Source organism: Oncorhynchus kisutch, linkage group LG8, assembly GCF_002021735.2.
Source record: "Oncorhynchus kisutch isolate 150728-3 linkage group LG8, Okis_V2, whole genome shotgun sequence".
Taxonomy (NCBI): Eukaryota; Metazoa; Chordata; class Actinopteri; order Salmoniformes; family Salmonidae; genus Oncorhynchus; species Oncorhynchus kisutch.
In genome coordinates this window covers 30,277,475-30,297,575 of record NC_034181.2, presented here as the reverse complement: position 1 = coordinate 30,297,575, position 20,101 = coordinate 30,277,475, and the positions used below count along the sequence as shown (strand labels likewise).

Sequence of the window (20,101 nt, the reverse complement as noted above, 5' to 3'; positions counted from 1 at the left end):
ATTACTTGTTAGATATTGCTGCACTGCATTTCACTACACTCACAATAACATCTGCTAACCATGTGTATGTGACCAATAACACATATTCAAAACAACACTGTAGGCTACTTGAAACAACACTATGACTCAAGAAGATCTAAATGCATATCCCCATGAAACTGAGACTGTGTTTAAAGTAGAAAGTCCCGCACATGCGCAGAAGCTTCGGGACCTTAAACTGTCTGGAAGAAGGGTTCAGAAAAGTCGTATCCGCAGACACTGCCAATTCATTTTGGCAGGGAAATTATCTCTAGCAATTTGCTGTAGGACTAACGAGCTAGGCGACAGGGGATATGGCTGAGACATGAATATGTTGCCAAAACATGAGTCCCTGTCCAAGCATTTGCTTTTCTTAACGGCCATTTGCAATTGCAAAATCAATGCAACATGAAATCAACTACATACACATTAACGGAAATAAACGCTGCAAAAAAACTAGAGAATGTCCAACTGTATTTAGCAACATGAGATAGCAGTCTCGTTCCTTCACTCAGCCATTGCTGATGGATGCCGGATCTAATAACACCTGGATAGGCATTTTACGTATCAGCTAAGCACGTGATGGTCGTGTTTCTCTCATCAGACATTGCTGACCCATGCCAGATCTTACAACGCCTTGATAGGAATTTTAGATATCAGTTCATCACATCGTATGTTATAACAATCTGTTGCCCGGCAGCACTGTCGATGACGTAGCACCCATTGGTTGATGCACGCAACTCCTGAGCAGGGAACACGACCACTTTGTAAGAAGAGGAAATGGAGCGCTAGCTATAGTCACGTGTGCTGATGGTTGTCTCGGTGCTCATGATCACACTTTGGAATAAAATAGTCCTCCTAGAACAGGCCTACACATTTGTGGGAAATCTGTCTTTTCAGAGAGCAGAAACAGACTGTAAAATCATATTTGTGAAGGAAATAGAGGTAGGCTAAAGGTAGGCCTAGCTCAGGGCTCTCCAACCCTGTTCCTGTAGAGCTACTGTTCTATTGGTTTTCACTCCAACCCTAATCTAGCGCAGCTGAATCTAATAATTAGCTGGTTGATAAAACGAATCAGGTTACTTACAACTGGGGTTGGAGTGAACAGCTTCAAGAGTGTAGCTCTCCAGGAACAAGGTCGGAGAGCACTGGCCAAGCTATTTCACAAACGTCAAACCGCTCGGGAATCAATTCGAGTCACACATCAAAACCATTTTATCACTTTATATGGTTTATTTGAATTACATAATGTATGTGTATCATAGATATTGAAGAACATTGGTTGGTATTAAATGAAATATATTACGTTTAATCTGACATGGTTAAAACCCTGTACAATCATATGTTGTGGCTAGAAAAGGTATGTTGCATTTTGACAATACCGTTAATGAACAAAGCAGATAAACATTTCATTTGGCAACATCATGATAGGGGTTTAGTTGCTTCGTATTGACTTAAACTTATATTTGCCATTGGTTACACTTGTATGCAGACCTCCGATTCGCTGTTTTAATGTATACTGTATGTCAAAGCAAATTGGTTCATTTTTTTTAAGCGACAGATTAATAGAAACAGTAGTAAACAAACACAGTTTGCAGTAGAATTGAGCTAACAAATCAAATGTACAGTAGCCTAAGGAATCAATCTCCTGGTCCATTTTACTGTTCATGCCTTTCTTTCTGAAATGTTTGAACACCATTGTGGGTTTTGATGTTGTAGTTGACAAGCAGGATTCGTTTCAGAAAAGATCTGTGCTCCAAAGTGAGGCAATGGCATCTCTTTGCTATCCCTTAGGTCATGGCCTAAAAATGTCAGTAGTTCCACTGAATTGATACAATTGGTGTAGCTCCACTTCTGCTCTGTCAAGACATTCTGTATTGCATTCACTTGGGGGTTAACATCAACATTCCTCTTCTCCACCATCACATTCAACTTCCACTAACACTCAACACCTCTGTTCCCAACAGAAATACAAGCTGCACAAATGGCTGGCTGAATCATTACATGTGAGATTAATTAAAGATGTAAGTAGCGAACAATAACACACTGAAGGACATGAAGACGTTGCCTTGATTGTATTAGTACTCTATGCAGCAGAGCAAACAATCTTGAACAAATGGAGAGTCAGCAGAACTATTTTGTAACCAAGCAACAAATATTCTATGCCATTGTTTCGAATAATAAAGTAAGTGATCCATTCATGTATATTGGACGGTCATATCATTGCTGTAGCCTCGGACACACCCAGGACGCATTTATTGATCTGAAATCAAAGTGTAGGAAGACATTTAAAAGGCAATATTCATTCTGTCTACGTTATAGAGACCATAACATTCTCAGGCATTTGTGTCTGTGATGGCACTTGGGTGACAAAGTGCAGCAAGTGCATGCTAAGCCGAACACTCCATAGAAGTAGCTGAACTGTACTGAAGGAATGTCGTTTGAGTTTTAGTCAATGAGGACAAAGTTATTTCTTTATACTGTACCTGGAACAGTATCATCAGCATTCATTATATCCATTCAAGCAGTGTCTGTGAAAATCACTCCAAGACTATTCCGTGATGGACCACATGCTGGGGGTGAGGTGTCAAACCACACAGTGTTCCTACCTCCAGACTAGCTGCACACTGGTCAACAGCTGTGGTCACTGGCTGATGTGAACATGCAGACCTGACTAAACCAGGTTGGTGACAGTGGGTGTTGGGGTAAGGGGTTGGTCATATGGCTGCTGGAATGATCTGATGTGCTGGTTGATCTAATAGTCATGTGTCCACTACAGTCCATGTGGTTGTGGAGTGGACAGGTAGAGTGAAGCAGTTACACTGGTGTGACATAGTTCCCTGGGAAAGTCCCAAAGGCATGTGTCCTTTCTGACGTACCTAAGGAAAGAGCAGAGCACATTGTAAACCAAAAGACTGTTCTCTCCTACTTTACATCATACAGCCAACCATACAACCCTGGTCCGTTCATCTGACTACATAAGTAATACTTGTAATATCATTTGCTGCCCGATAGGGGGCACACTTGTATTTAATTTGACTTAACTTAAGTGGCAATCCGCTGCCGAAACAATAACAAAGTGTCCTCCCCAGCACATTCCGCTAAAAAGCTGAGGGGCGGGGCTGGAGAAATGTAAGCACTCTAAAATTCAGTCAGAGCTATGGATGCAAGGACAGACCATCCATGAAATAAACATAGTTTTAACCATGTTTTGAGGCTATATAGTGTTTGTTTACATGTTAGTTTGTTTACAAACATTTGTGTGAAACAAGCTTATATTTTGGGTGCTGATGGGTATGATAGCTGAACAAAGCTCATGAGGCATTTAGAAGTTACATTCATCAAGAATCAATGGGTACATATCATTAATATATAAAGTCCAAAAATAGATGTAGCTACTGCAGATTGCCCCTTTCAAGTCTTGTGTAAATGTCTTACCTACAAACCAGCCATCATCACACTTCTCCATCACTTGTACGATGTCCCCCTCTCTCAGTTCCAGCTCATCTCTGTTCTGTGGGTTGTAGTTGTAAACTGCTTTGTATCTGAGTGAGAGCACAGACCAGGGTGTGTGATTTGATTTTTGGCATGGTGAGTAGACTGTGGCAGTGAAAAATGAGATAAACAGTACCTCAATTACATGACATAAAATCTGATTTTCATTGGCAAAAACATTTGACTCACGGTTGGCGTTGCACTACTGTTGAGCCAGCATTGTTGGTCGTTTTTGTTTTGGGGATGTTGTTCGGGGCTGCTCCTCCCCTGTGGGCAGATGGGGACATCTGATTGGATGGTGAATCAGCTCTGCCAATGGAGTTGTGCAAAGCCGGTTGTGCTCCTCCCCAGTGGTTGCTCTGGGGGGTGGGGGAGGCAGGCCCAGAAGTGGGGTGTGGCCAGTGATTGGGTGCTTCTTTAGAGAGTGAGGGATGAAGGGATGAACGTGAATGGGAAGCTACTGTCCCATGGGATATGGGTGAGGACGGCTTCAGGGGGGAAAATCCTGGTTCAGGGCTGCGGGAGGAGGGGGTCAGACTCCGAGGCGAGCGGGTCAAAGGAGAGCAGGGTGAGTGTAGAGGACGCCCTGGACTCATTGGCTCTGGGGATGTGGGTGACATGGGGCAAACTGGGTAGTCGTCAGAGGATGATTTGGTGCGGGGCAACTTGTTAACCTGGACATAGTTGGTGGGGAAGATGCCACTCCTGGTAGTCCCTGGTACCCGGCCCTCCAACCACCTGTCATCCACACGCCTGGTTACACTGATCACCTCGCCCTGAGATAGAGGAGCAGGGACATCATGGTTCATGACAAAAGTTCCATAACTCTCACGTAATACATTCAAACCTCAGGTAATAATTGTCACCATCTATGTAATTCTGAATACAGCTGTGTATCAACCATAAAGAAGGAAACACAGGCAGTGTAGAGAGGGAATACTTTGAATTATTAAAATATTCTAAAAGGACAGTCAACATCCTAAAGCTAAAGATGAGTAATACGTTATTAATCCCAATTTGGGAAATTGTTTTATCACAACATGCATCATCAATGACTTACAATGACAGGACACGCAACAATGACCAACACATGATAAAAAACAAAACACTGAAAGGCACATGTACCATAGTGTGGGGGGGGGACCTCATAAAACAGGTAATCAATTACACGTTAAAAAGGCTGTGGGCAGAAATGACCGTCTAAACCTCTCTGTGGAACATCTGGGCAGGATGGACCTGCAACTGAAGCTGCTCCTGTGTTGCAGTACTGTGCTGTGGAGGGGGTGTGTTATTGTCCCGTCCCTGTGTTTTTACTTGCAGCCTTTTTATGAACATGTCCTGCATTGATTCCAGGCTGGCTTTCTTCAGGATTTAATACAGGTATTAGGGTGTTAAAGATAGAATACATAGTAGGATGCTCACTTTACGGAAGGATAGCTCAACAGGCAGGTCTGCATTGAAGGTGAACAGAGCCACTGCCTGTCCGTAATCCAGCACCTGGATGGTGGGAGACTTGATGGGTGTGGGCTTCTCTGTAGGAGGGACAATCTGGGGCGGAAATGAGTGAGGTTCAGAATGACATGTGGAGCGCATCACATAAATCGACACTCAGAGGTTAGTTGGATGCACACCCACCTCCACATAGGTTGTGGGGAAGATACCGGCTCTCCCATGATGCTCTCCTTCAAACCAGTTGGCGTCCACCTGCCTGAGGATGTAAACAATGTCTCCCTTCTGTAGAGACAGTTCCCTAGGAAGAGGAGGATAAAAGTCAGACTGTGGCTCGAGGGACATGCATTAGATTAATTGAAGAGCTCAGCTTTACTAACTCGATATTAACATTATTGGGCTTTCTGAGAAAATCGGTTTGGTCAAATTAGGTTTGACTGGCCTAAATGTGATATAATTACATTGAGTGTGTTTCTTTTCACTGACAATACAGTTAAACGGACATGTGAGAGGGAATGGTTTGCAGCCGATCAGCAGGAATTATAACTCACTTGGGGGACTGAGCCTGGAAATTGAACTTGGCTCTTGCTGCTTTCATCTGCACAAACAAACACAAAAAAAGTTTATTGGCGAGATGTGAAAGTCTGCTTCTCACAAGGGCACAGGCCTGTTCCAGCTTGCAGTTGTTGATAGTTATAGCAAGATCCTAATCAGGGCAGCTAAAAGAAAACAAAACCATATGTTCATATATACAGATTATTTTCAGACCACAATACATAAAGCACCAAAACCTTCCGATGAACCTCACTCCTCAAAGAGCATAGATACAATTTAAAAATGTTTTCACATTGTGTACAGAATACACAGGTATGTATAATAATTGCATATCCCAACACCAAGAAGGATAAAGACATCTACCTGCTTCTCCTGTCTTTTGGGTGGGAACTCCATGACTTCAGGTGCAGGGGAGAGGCGTTCTATTGTAGAACAGCATGGAGACGTGGAGAGCAACAGATGAGAGTGAGGAAACAAGACACGGGTCAAAAGAGTGGAGCAGAATCACAAGGTTCATCAGGAAATTGTATAGCCTCCCAATCCAGCTTTTGATGCTTTAAGAGTAATTATATCAAGTCGGTGGGAAGATATGTAAACATTGAATGAACCCTCTCCAGTTCAATGTATGTTCTTCTAAAGAAGCCAAACCTTTGGGCTGGTTCTCAGACTAATCTCCAAGAAAAACAGTTGGATAAAGCTGATCTATAATCAAGGTTTCCGGCCAGCAGTCCCTATTTTCTGTGCTACCTCCCCACCCATACACTACAGCTCTTTCCATGCTAAAAGTAAGAAACCTCTCCTCTCACTAATCCAGATCAGTTTTATATCAAATTAATTCAGACAGATCAGGAAAGTCTGCAGGAAATGACAAGGAATCACAGACTTCAACAGTAGTCCCATATTGAATTACTGTATTCCGTTAGTAGAGGCTGTTTTTCCATGGAAGTATCACAGATTAGATTTTAAACATTAGTCACTATTAAAATGAATCAATTCCAACTACAGCATTCAAGTACACAGCAGTATTATACATAACCTACTGTTACTAGTCTTTACTGGGCCATTTTACGGAGACTGCATGTTGAGTGGCCTAGCCTTAGCACCACTCTTTATGAATAAAGGTTTTCATGTATGGATTGGATCCAGGATCAACTCCTACATAGCCTTACCATGTGTGGGACTAGGGTCTGCCCTCTGAGAAACAGCTGTTGTGGGGACAATGGGAGGATGGAGAGGTTGCTTTGCTCCAGTCAAAGAGCTGGAAAAAAATGACAGGAAAAGAGAACAGGTTTACTATATGACTGTATGCTCCCACAAACTCCAGTATGCTCCCACAAACTCCAGTCAATTAGATGTTTCCCAACATTAACAGCCCACATGGTGGAGCGCCACACGGTATAAGGACAGGGTACTGTGTGCAGTAGTATATACATTTGTCATGCAGATTTGGCCTCTGGCCACAGCTGCTGGTTTGCATATAAAGATCAAACAAAGTTGAAACAGATGACAAAATTGAGAGAGAGAGGAGACAGGAGAGAGAGGAAATTACTCTGGGGACCTTCTGCCTTTGGAGAACTTATAGTCATCATCATAGTCGCTGACTTTATTACCGTGTGTAAATGACAGGGAAACATCATGCAGGGTTCTCCAATAAATGTGAAGTTAAAAGACATAGCAGCATGAGCAAATCAGTATCATTATTAAACAAACATGTATCTGAGAAAGTGCATTAGATCAGTAAACAGCTGTCCACTGTCTGAACCAGATAAACACAGTCACAGAAAGGCATCACACCTGCCTATTGATCCAGTCAGAGTCTGGCAGCTGGCTGTGTCTGCCTGCAGCCAAACAGGAGGCCTGGACAACAGGAAGCCGTAAAAACCTGCCATATTCTTACTGTTGTATGTTTCCATTTTACATCTCCTTAGCAACCTGCTCAGTAACCGGACTCTGAGGTCTCGAGGTAGGAAGAAGGTCGCTTGGCCAAAACACATGAGCTCAGTTTAGCAAACAACAACTAGGAGAGATCTGTCCAGGAATGTATTACACAGTAGGCAATAAATTAACTGAACTTCAATTAGTTAAAAAGGTATGTAGCTCAACTATTAAGTATTCTATAAGAGTGTCTACTAGGCAGCAAGACTAACTTTACTTTGCTAAGTTCTCATTTCTAACTGATAGGGAACCAACGACTGTAAAGACTGTAACTTATTGTAAGAGTAGTGTGATGGACAAGTGCATGTATCCATAGTGGATGAAGAAATGTGTAACTGGATTAAGAACGTGGGAGTTGGGCTCAGAGGAGGTCTGGTATGTGGCCCCCAGCCAGACTGGGGCTCAACCATTAACCTGGCATGTCCTGGTGTTACCTCCCTCTGCAGTTCACACTGGCTTCATGCTGCACACTAACAGCACAATCTGGGATAATTTTGGAGAATATCTTTAGAAAGTCACAAGCTTTTGAATTGCATTGTCTTAAAAAAAAAACGGCATTGTTACTGTCGGGCGGTTATTTCACATGCCTGCAAAAATGCATTGACTGCAATAATTTGAATCATGGCTTAGACTTGCTTCATCTCTCTGCACTGGTCATCAAGCCGCAGTCTAGCTAGACTCTTCAATGACCAACCTGCCAGTGCACAGACACATGCCTGGGGAAGTGGGTCCCACCCGTTAGTATCAAGACAACAGCAATCCAAACGGTTGTAAACAGACTTGTAGATGCTTAGTCACTGAAGAGGCATCAGTCATCCAACTGTAATGCGCAAGCAATAGTCTCAATACCATTGACATACATGAATCTTGTAGGAACAACATGTGGATTTTCTACTCATACCCAAGTGGTATATTGAGTCAGAAATGATGCACACAGGTCAATAGTGCATCTGTAGCCTCTGTGGGACAATAAAGTTATTTTAAAAAAAACTTTATGGTCTAAAAACAAAGCACAATTCATGTCAGTGAGACCAACTGCCAGATTTGATCTTTGTCCAAAACAAAATATTGTCTGGATAAGGAAGCTTAAGAAAGGCCCCAATGATTTGAAAAAAGGCTAAAAGATTTGCTGAGTAAATCCCCTGTCATGAACAGATTTGTCAGAGCAAATTAAATAATGGCGCGTGAATCAGTAGATGTTGACATGGTTTTGGGGACGCAACTATAGTAGCAGGATACAACAATGAACAGTATAATAACTGTTTCCTGTATCGACAACAATTCCTGTACATATTTCTCAACATCAGAAAAGTGATGCAGCTACACCCAATGACCTACCCTGTACAACTTGAGACATAGTTTTACTGAAGGGATAAAACCATTGTATGTACAATCACACCAACAGACAAAGCAACAATGCTGTCCCATTACTCACCTGTTGTCCTGTGTTGTCCCTGTCCCTGCAGAAGTTCCTGGATCAGCATTCCTGGCACCCTGGAAGCAGAGATCACATTGAAGGCTGTTCTCTTTTGGAGGAAATCTCACAGCTACTCAGACAGAGCAGAGGTGGTGACCACTCCCAAATGAGCCAGAGGGAGAGAGAACTCCCCTGGGTCCTACACTCCATTGAATACAATGACAAGGTTGGTAACAGTATCTTTCTGTGGCATCTTTGATTGAGGACTGGCAGTATACAACCACATACAGCTGATTAGATGAGGTGCAAATTAAGGTTGTGAAGAGAATCAGCATCAACTTTTGAAGAGTGAAATGAAATCCTTCAATTTAAAAGCATACAAGGCATACAGTGTTGCAAACAGTTAAGTTCTTCATTGAATTGAACCTCTTTTTCTACAGAAAGCGCGAGGGAAAAATATAACAAATGCGTGTTGGATTTGCAGTCTGATTTAGATTTGTGGGGGGTTTAGATTTGTAGATGTGTGATTTGAGGCAGACACATCCAAGTGCAAGGCAGGCAGGTCCTGGGGGTAGCAGGGTCACAGGGCAGTGTCGGGGTTGGCATGCAGGCCTGTCTGTCTTTCAAACAGTCCTCACAGGAGGGGGAGATGGGGAGATAACAGGGAGGTATGGTATTGACATTATCCATGCAAGCAACCTGACCTCCTCTCAGTGTATTTCTAGAGGAGTGTGATAGTGAGGAGAGGGTTACAGGCAGGGTAGCAGGGAGGAGGGTTGCTTCAGCAGAGTCACAAGGGGGGCCTCAGTACCTCACCCCGGCCTCGCCGCGTCTGCTTCTTCTGGGAAAGCCTCCTCTCCAGGCCCTGGATGTCCGAGTCCAGCTCAGCCTCAAAACAGCTCAGCTCAGAGAGCAGAGACTCCTGGTCAACGCAGCATGGTGGTTGGAAGGAATGAATCAATCAAATATCCAACTAAATACAGTAACTCATGGTGGCCCCATACTTTCATGCTCCTGGCATGATTCAATCTGTCCATGCTAACTTTTCCTTTTTCTTTGCTAGCTCATTAAAAAAATCACTGCCTTTGGCCATCATGGTGGAGGTTATGACAACTATCATATCACTGTGAGCACTCACCTCGAAAGCAGATGGCTTAGACGGCTTCTCTATGGGGGACCAGGGTTTCTCTGTGGGTCTGTGCTGGGCCAGCTGTATCGGAGGCTGCTGGGCCAGCTGTATGGGAGGCTGCTGGGGCTTCTGGGCTGGCTGACTCTGAGGCTGGGGAACACAAACATATAGACTCTGAGCACACAGTCAGACAGGGAGACCTGAGAGTTGGTCATATACAGTGGGGCAAAAAAGTATTTAGTCAGCCACCAATTGTTCAAGTTCTCCCACTTAAAAAACCCCGCAGTTTGATTTACAGTAAAGCATGATCATAGTTTGGGACACATACAAAACCTGTGTTCTTTATGTAATTCAGCCAAACACAGAAGTGCGTTTCTGTAGACTACTTTATAGTCAGTCAATCTGATTCACTTCATTAACTCTACATCCACATAAATAATTCAACAGTCAGATGAAACCGAACTCATTCCCTCATTAAAGGCTCAATGCAGACATTTTTATATCAATATCAAATCACTTTGGGGTAACAATTAAAGGTCCATGTCACCAGGCAGGCCAAAACTCCAACGGAAACAGGCTGAAATTTCAGGTGGTCTTTTCAAACAGCTCTTACACTAAAAAGACATGACTATTATTTTCACAATTTCACAGTATTATTCCAACCTTAGTGTGGAAATATATATAAAACACAGGAAAATCACATTCTTGACTGCACTGGGTTTTTAAATACATTACCATACTAGTTTTCCAATAAAATTGACAAAAAGCTATTTCTCAAGCAATAATTTTGCTAGGACTGTCTGGGAGTGGGGAAGGAAAACTAAAAACTACCTGTTATTGGCAGGTTTGGAACTGTCTTTGTTATTGGTTTATTTACCAATTTACCACATTGTATAAACGAGTCATCCCGCAGTGTTTGTGATTATACCCTGATGAAGACAGCTTGGCTGTCGAAACGTTGGTATTAAATTTTTGCATCTGAGCTCCAAGAGTGTGCGGCTTTCTTTTATTTTCAAGTTTCTACTCCGCTGGCCAGCACCTCGTCTTAAAAGGTGTGCGTTTCTTTTTCTTCTAGATTGTATTTTCAAGCAGCAACTATCAGGAAATAACAGAGATCACATTTTTTCCCCAAAAAATTCAGTGTCATCAGCCAATGCAAAACACAGGCAAACTGGATTTTGACTGCACTGGGCCTTTAAGAAGACATATGTTCCAGTACCTTACACTAGAAAGAATTGCTACACTACTTTAAAAGGGTATAAACTTAAGAAACCTTCAACTCCCACCCCCTTTTTCATGTTCCTTGAAATACCTTGGCAGACTGAGTTCCTGTGAAAGCCAAAGTATTCTCTCAGTCAGTAGTCATCACTACAATCACAGGCAATGATATCACTACTCAGGAGTTCAGCACTTGATTTGGTCTGTCCTCTGTAATTGTGTGATTCTCTGTACACAGGCTGGCCTGAACTGAGTAGAGGAGTTGCTGGAGGTAGAAGCTGTACCTAACCACAGATCTAGGATCATATTACAATACCTCCAATCCTTAACCATTAGGGGTATTAAACACATCTGACCCTGTATCAGTTGGTGAGGGACAACTTCTACCTATTCTAGAGCAAGCCTGGTGATGACCTTCAGAGTAAATGAAATACGCCTCCATACTGTGAAACATTACGCACCACAAGAGGTTAACAGGCATAATCAGTATCACAAGACGCCTGGGTCCTGTATTTGTTTACTTCCCGCTGTGAGACGCCAGGCTCAATTTGCTCCAGATCTGGGGCTTGGTGACAAGAGCCATTCAAAACGTCAGCCCAGAGACAAACACACTCCTCTCTAAAACACTCAGAGTATTTTAACAGACAGATATACAGTATTCAAAGGGCCTCACGCACACACACACACACACACACACACACACACACACACACACACACACACACACACACACACACACACACACACACACACACACACACACACACACACAGTCATGGGTAGTTCCGAGTCACTTACTCATTTTAGTAAGGGCAGAAAAGTTAGATACATTTCCAAGGGAACACATGCATCAGAGACAGCAATACATACACTGTTGACCATCCAGTAGTTTATGGCAGTTCATGGTTAACAAACACTGTCTTCATGTTCTTTTGTTTGTTCTACAAATTATGATCTCGAAATTAAGAAGAAAGCCGGAACACAGCTGGTGTGGGTTTGCCATTGTAGCAATGATCGCATTAACAACTTCCTGATTACCTGGCGTGAGATGCTTTTAGCTGAGAAGCATTCCAGGGTATTGACACAAACTAATCCTAATAAGAAAGGGATAGGGTTTTTGCCACCATGAGCAGCTATTGTAGGCAGCCCACTCCACACTAACAAATACAGTACAAAGAAAACATCTCAAAAATAGTTCTGAAGCTAAGCCACAAATCTTTTGAAAACCTCAATGAAAAACATGTTGCTTTAAAATCAGGAATTATTTGCCACAGTGCAACCTTTAAATACAAACAAATATGTTCAATCCAAGTACCACCTATATTAAAATGTGTGATATTGCTACATGTTAAGCACCCTGGTAAAGGAGGGTAAGGCCTAACCTGGCTGTGGACCTCTGAGGTGGTGCTCTGTCCAGGCTCAAAGTCAAATATGCTCCTGGGTTGTGGTGGCTCCCCCCATCGGTCTGAAAGCTTATCTTCAACCCCCAGCTCACTCCTGAAACACAATCCCCAACAACACACATGCACGCACACACACACACACACGCACACACACACACACACGCACACACACACACACACACACACACACACACACACACACACACACACACACACACACACACACACACACACACACACACACACACACACACACACACACACACACACACACACACACACACACACACACACAACACAACACAACTTAATCATGGTTTCATTGTCAATGCCTGTAGGAACAGATCCAAACGTGTCTACCTGGCACTTGTTTTTGTCTCTCCCCACACTCCTTGTCTTGGGTTGGGGTTTGGAATTCACGCTTATACCATTCACCCAATTACCAGGTTGACTGAAGTAGCACGAACTGGGTGTTTCACAATGACTGACCACATGCTTCTGATATGCTGTGAACTTGGTCATGGTTATACAGTAACAGAAACAAATACATTCTAACATTCTCAACATGACCTCTACTGTTGGTTTAAATGAGGAGGTTGAACGTGGAATCTCCCAGTCCTATTCAGTCCCATCAGTCTCTCCCAGTCTCACCAGTCAGGGAGGGCTCCGTAATTGTCCATATGGGTCTGAGTCTGCTGCCCACCGGCTGAGTCAGCAGCAAGGGCCCGGCTCCCTGAGGATCAGTAAAAATTAGTGTTAGCAAAGACTGGCCATCTGACAGAGTAGATAAGTTACACCCCAGAACATGGCTATGTTATTTCCACTTTACTCACGTTCAGCAGACCATCGCTCAGAGTCCTCGTAGGTTTCTAACAAATGGGTAAAGATAGCAGAGTTAGAGGGATTTAGAGAACATTAATCATAAATAGTACACTCACCCCAACTAAGGGGCCTAGCCTGAACCATGAAAAACAGCCCCAGACCATTATTCCTCCTCCACCAAACTTTACAGTTGGCACTATGCATGCGGGCCGTTCTCCTGACATCCGTCAAACCCAGATTTGTCTGTCGGACTGCCAGATGGTGAAGCGTGATTCATCACTCCAGAGAACACGTTTCCACTGCTCCAGAGTCCAATGTTGACTTTACACAGCTCCAGCCGATGCTTGGCATTGCGCATGGTGATCTTAGGCTTGTGTGCGGCTGCTCGGCCATGGAAACCCATTTCATGAAGCTCCCGACGATCAGTTCATGTGCTGACATTTGAGGTAGCATGAGTGAGTGTTGCAACTGTGTTGCAAACAATTTTATGCGCTACACGCTTCAGCACTCAGCGGTCCCAATCTGTGAGCTTGTGTGGCCTACCACTTCACGGCTGAGCTGTTCTTGCGCCTAGATGTTTCACAGCTCTGGCAGGGCAGAAATTTGACGAACTGACTTGTTGGAAAGGTGGCATCCTATGACAGTGCCACAATGAAAGTCAATGAGCTCTTTAGTAAGGCCGTTCTACTGCCAATGTTTGTCTATGGCGATTGCATGGCTGTGTGCTGGAATTGCCAAATCCACAAATGTTAAGGCATGTTCATGTACTTTTGTATGTTATAGTGTATATTCTATTCAGTAGGGCCCGGATTTCGAATTCCGTCTCAAGTTAAGCTCACGTAAATGGACGTTATTCCCTCTCTATATATGCGTATTCTGACCTTGAACTTAAGCATGAGAATAGCGTGCTATTCATCCGCTATTAGTTTGGGGTGGAGATCAAATAAATGAAGGAGTGGCAGAGGTGTGTCTACAGAGATGCCGTATTCTGACCTTGATTTAATTCCCTCATAATTCCACCACCTTTACACGTGAGGAAACCACGAATAAGGTCGAGCAATCTGCCAGACCCAGGTTGAAAAAGCATCTACTTTATTTTTTCTGTTAGAAATAACAGCATTCTCCATGCACTGTAATTTACAACTTGAAAAGAGCTATTGACAAGAGCTATGTAAATGAGTAATCCGATTGGATAAGGGAGTTGTAAATATAAATGACACTTGTTTTAGATCTATTTTACCTTATAATCGATGGAGACAAATGTGAAACCAGTCATATGAAAGCAAACTGAAGCATATCAACATATCAGCTTTCCCACAGTAAAGTTTATGAAATACTGTGCCATTACGCTGAATTGAAATTATACAGTCTTTTAATTTGCAAGGATGGGCACTTTCAAATCTCTTAGTTATAGACTACCCCGACTTTCTCTGTTTCCTGTTTCTATCATGTTAAATATTAGCCACTATCGGTACCGACCCTCAGTAGGCATAATAACAACATATATTCAACTGCCAATTTATCATTCCATTTAATTACATTGTTTTTGTTAACTTCATTTGCTTTCTCTGTAAATGCCATCACGGTCATGTGGTTGTTGAAAAGGATGATTAGTAACAGTTAATAATATAAATATATATATATATATATATGCTAATTGAATTGTTATGGAGTGGAGTGCAGATCAAGCTGTAACAGTTTGAAGCTGACGCATTGTGCAGTACTTGGCTGTGTGATCACACAGTTCCACGGTTAGTGCAGGCAATAGATGAGGGTATAGCCTACTATTGTACACTATTCTACCTATTATAATGCTATGTACACTAATCTGCCCAGCTGCCCACTGCACTGAGGCTAGGTAACACGGTCACCACTGATAAATCCATGATAATCGGAAATTTCAATAAGCATTTCTCAACGGCTGGCCATGCCTTCCTCCTGACTACTCCAACCCCGGCCAACAGCTCCCCCCCCCCCCCCCCCCCCCCCCAGTTAATAAACAGATCACTGACCATTTCGAATCCCACCATACCTTCTCCGCTGTGCAATCCGGTTTCCGAGCTGGTCACGGGTGCAGCTCAGCCACCCTCAAGGTACTGAACAATATCATAACCGCCATCGATAAAAGACAGTACTGTGCAGCCGTCTTCATCAACCTGGCCAAGGCTTTCGACTCTGTCAATCACCGTATTCTTATGGGCAGACTCAATAGCCTTGGTTTTTCTAATGACTGCCTCGCCTGGTTCACCAACTACATTGCAGGCAGAGTTCAGTGTGTCAAATCGGAGGGCATGTTGTCCTCTGGCAGTCTCTATGGGGGTAACACAGGGTTCAATTCTCGGGCCAACTCTTTTCTCTGTATATATCAATGATGTCACTCTTGCTGTGGGCAATTCCCTGATCCACCTCTACACAGACGATACCATTCTGTATACTTCTGGCCCTTCCTTGGACACTGTGCTAACTAACCTCCAAACGAGCTTCAATGCCATACAACACTCCTTCCGTGGCCTCCAACTGCTCTTAAGCAATAGTAAAACCAAATGCATGCTTTTCAACCGTTCTCTGCCCACACCTGCCCACCCGACTAGCATCACCACCCTGGATGGTTCCAACCTAGAATATGTGGACAACTATAAATACCTAGGTGTCTGGTTAGACTGTAAACTCTCCTTCCAGACTCATTTTAAACATCTCCAATCCAAAATCAAATCTAGAATCGGCTTTCTATTTCGCAACAAAGCCTCCTTCACTCACGCCACCAAACTCACCAAACTATCCTACCGATCCTCGACTTCGGCGATGTCATCTACAAAATAGCTTCCAATACTCTACTCAGCAAACTGGATGCAGTCTATCACAGTGCCATCCGTTTTGTCAACAAATCACCTTATACCACCCACCACTGAAACCTGTATGCTCCAGTCGGCTGGCCCTCGCTACATATTTGTCGCCAGACCCACTGGCTCCAGGTCATCTATAAGTCTATGCTAGGTAAAGCTCCGCCTTATCTCAGTTCACTGGTCACGATAACAAACACCCACCTGTAGCACACGTTCTAGCAGGTATATCTCACTGACCATCCCCAAAGCCAACACCTCATTTAGCCACCTTTCCTTCCAGTTCTCTGCTGCCAGTGAATGGAGCAAATTGCAAAAATCGCTGAAGTTGGAGACTTTTATTTCCCTCGCCAACTTTAAACTTCAGCTATCTGAGCAGCTAACCGATCGCTTAGTCCACTTAGTCCATCTGTAAATAGCCCACCCAATCTACCTACTTCTCCCCATACTGTTTTTATGTACTTTTCTGCTCTTTTGCACACCAGTTTCTCTACTTGCACATCATCATCTGCTCATTTATCACTCCAGTGTTAATCTGCTAAATTGTAATTATTCGCTCCTATTGCCTATTTATTGCCTACCTCCTCATGCCTTTTGCACACACTGCATATAGACTTTCTTTTTTTTCTACTGTGTCATTGACTTGTTTATTGTGTTATTGGCTTGTTTATTGTTTATTCCATGTGAAACTCTGTTGTTGTTGTCTGTGTCACACTACTTTGCTTTATCTGGGCCAGGTCACAGTTGTAAATGAGAACTTGTTCTCAACTAGTCTACCTGGTTAAATAAAGGTGAAATAAATCAAAAATAAAATAAAAATCTTCTAACATTACCATGGGTCAAAGAATGGAATATGGCAATTTTCAGAAGGAATCAAACCACTGTATATTTGATTCATCATTATATTTTGTGTGTAAAGGCTCTTCAAACCATTTTTAAAAAATTATTCCGTACTTTCCTAACCCCAAAATTTGCCTATATAATCTTCAAGATCAGATATTTTTTTTATCTAACAGTTGGTGTTGAAACGGAGACGAATATGCATATATTTGGATTTCTTTCATTGACCCCCATTTTCTGCCTTCTGGATATTTTCTGTACTCTGCCAAAGGAATCCATCACCTGCACATTAATAAGGTTGGTGCCTACATTTAATTAGAATTTTGTCAACAGACTAGAATACATCGAGAGAACTCTCGATGTATTCTAGTCTGTTGACAAAATTCTAATTAAATGTACACCGTATTTAAAGGGATGGATTAAAATGCACTGAAAACCCAATTGAATGAAAACTCAATGAGAAAATCTGTTGGCCAGCTAGTGGGAGGGGTATCACCGGTTCAATTACATTTATTCAGCGGAGCAAGGTAACCACACCTGCAAAGCCTGTTACGCACCTTCATAAGGTAAGGTAAGGTAAGAATATCAACTACTGAGAAGGGCTGAAAGGCGTGCCTTACGAAAGGCGTAATTTCCTAAGTCAGAATCGGGCCCTAGTGACATTCCAATGCAATTCTGATATGTGACTAATGCAAATATTTTCTGTACTCTGCCAAAGGAATCCATCACCTGCACATTAATCAGGTTGGTGCCTATGGCACAATGAACCAGCGCAGTAGACACTGCTCTCAGGAGGGATCAGTGGCTGTGAAACCTGTAGTGGGTTAAAAGCCAACTGCCTGGAGAGTGGTGACACCTGAGAATCAGTTTTAAACTCCATCCTGGCCATTCCTGTCCTGTCACTCTGAGGACCTGAGTGCTGCCTGTCAATACCACCAAGCAGACATATAACCAGAAATAGACTACTGATATACAACTGGATATAAGAACTGGTATGAAGGAATACATTTAGGATGGTGCTAGATATGTGGAGATACTGTAGATACGTTGGAATGATTGGGTATAGATATCAAAACATCTTGAGAGTTCTCCTGTCCCTGCAATAATCTGCCTTCTGGATCAGCTCTCTGGAGGCTGACATTGATAGAAAGGAATTCTCTGTCTGGGCTGCTGTGAGTGAGTGTGTGTGAGAGAAGGTGAGAGGGAGGAGAAGTCATACCTTCTGGCTTCTTGTGGATCTGCCTGAACATGCTTCTGTACCAGTCTTTGGGCTTGTTCACGCTCTGGTGTGAGAAAAGAAGGAAACATGACAAAAACACCTTGTTAGACATATGAGAAAAAGCTCTCAGAAGTTTCAGAGTACATGAATGAGGACATTTTGGCTCCAGGTAAATGACAACTACAGATGTTGGATTTTAATTTGACTACTCTTTTGTTGCTGAGAATTTTGCTGTACCGCAGGAAATGCAAATGAGCTTCATGTGTTACATAAATTCAATAATAATTTATTTTTTAAATGTATTTTTGGATGTATCCTTAATTTAACTAGTCAAGTCAGTTAAGAACACATTCTTATTTACAATGACGGCCTACCCTGGCAAAACTCGGACAACGTTGGGCCAATTGTGCGCCGCCCTATGGGACTCCCAATCACGGCCGAATGTGATACAGCCTGGATTATATTAACAGTATTGCACTTTTCATGTAGCCTCATTTTGGACAGCTAATATCCTAACAATCGATCAAGCACCATTATAGACTAAACGTTTAAATCCTGTTTCTGCAGGATTATTTTGCTGCGACAACACTGGTCAAATTAAGATCCTACACCTGTTTGAGTGTACCAGTTTTTATTATCTGCGTGACCAGATTAAGAAAAAGTCTGGGCCCTAGGGCGATATATGGTTATAATATAATATAAATATAACTATAATATATGCTACGTAGCAGATGCTTTTATGTATGGTTATGCAAGCTGCTATCTGTCTGTGTTCATCTTACTGATCTTGAGGCGATGGGCATCCCTGTTTCATCCACTGGGCCGATCCCAGAGAACTTGATGAGGCGCTCCTCCCTTGTAGCAACCCTGCGTGGCAGAGTGGAAGAGCCCCTGGTCTGGACTCCATTAGAAAGACCCCCTGTTACAGAAAGACAGGACAGACCTGTTATCAAAAGCAATTCTAACTGAATTGTTTTCTATTACATTTCAGCTGAGTAGCAGTATGAAGCCTTCTTCACCACCATTGCCACTGGGTGGCCACAGAGTGCCACTGTGAAATGGAGTTGGTTTTCATTTATGAAGCAATTGTGTGGTTAATACCCTGCATCGTATAATACATTTTAGGGTGATAATAATATGATTGTGAAGGCTTCATTAAAGCTGATGATAAAAAATACATTATATATACATTAAGCCTTGACATTTGAAACACAGAGTTCTGAGAATCTTTTAGCAGAAGATTGCAGACTGCGACCGCAGCACATATCAGTCATGTCTCCATTGAGAGTATTCCAGAGTGTTCTGTCTTCTCTCCCACCAAATATCCCATAATACTTTGCACATTCATGACAAACTGTAATGCTCTATATGATCATTTCAAGAAAACTATAATCCTACCATTTGATTGAGCAGGGCCATAGTATGATCCAAAACGAAGAGGGTCGGTAAGAGGGTCACTCCCATTGACCTCTGAAACCTAAGATGGAAAATCAATTAGTCTGATATAAATATTAACAGTTGGAAAGCATGTGATTGTATATATGAATTGTGTGTAAATAGTATTTTAGTTGTCTCTTGGTGTCTTTACCATATATAACTCTTTATTTATTTTTTTTAAAGTAATATCTTATGTTGTTCTTGTCTATTACTGTTCTGTATTTTGTCGTGTACTTGTATGTTCTATGTGGGCCCCAGGAAAAGTAGCTGCTGCATGTGCAGGAGCTAATGGGGATCTTAATAAACTAAACTAAACTGTGGAAA

The 20,101-nt window shown here is 42.6% G+C and overlaps 1 protein-coding gene across 7 annotated transcripts in view; it reads right to left on the bottom strand.

Annotated features, from left to right (window-relative positions):
• Positions 1-1,227: 1,227 nt before the first annotated feature.
• Positions 1,228-20,101, bottom strand: part of LOC109894906 (vinexin) — a 41,775-nt gene continuing 22,901 nt past the window's right edge. For 3 of the 7 annotated variants that reach the window (XM_031830077.1, XM_031830078.1, XM_031830076.1), the window contains exons 4-20: positions 19,739-19,817; positions 19,123-19,259; positions 18,341-18,404; positions 13,453-13,488; positions 13,271-13,352; positions 12,599-12,713; positions 10,008-10,148; positions 9,681-9,791; positions 8,888-8,946; positions 6,687-6,775; positions 5,881-5,939; positions 5,514-5,560; positions 5,149-5,263; positions 4,936-5,061; positions 3,703-4,289; positions 3,457-3,563; positions 1,228-2,897 (exon numbers count right to left, since the gene is read on the bottom strand). In XM_031830077.1, the coding sequence (XP_031685937.1) occupies positions 2,836-2,897; positions 3,457-3,563; positions 3,703-4,289; positions 4,936-5,061; positions 5,149-5,263; positions 5,514-5,560; positions 5,881-5,939; positions 6,687-6,775; positions 8,888-8,946; positions 9,681-9,791; positions 10,008-10,148; positions 12,599-12,713; positions 13,271-13,352; positions 13,453-13,488; positions 18,341-18,404; positions 19,123-19,259; positions 19,739-19,817 (2,016 nt within the window). In that variant the 3' untranslated portion in view covers positions 1,228-2,835. The remainder of the gene's footprint in view (positions 2,898-3,456; positions 3,564-3,702; positions 4,290-4,935; positions 5,062-5,148; positions 5,264-5,513; positions 5,561-5,880; positions 5,940-6,686; positions 6,776-8,887; positions 8,947-9,680; positions 9,792-10,007; positions 10,149-12,598; positions 12,714-13,270; positions 13,353-13,452; positions 13,489-18,340; positions 18,405-19,122; positions 19,260-19,738; positions 19,818-20,101) is intronic. The other 4 variants (XM_031830082.1, XM_031830081.1, XR_004210773.1 and 1 more) reach the window with 3 other exon arrangements.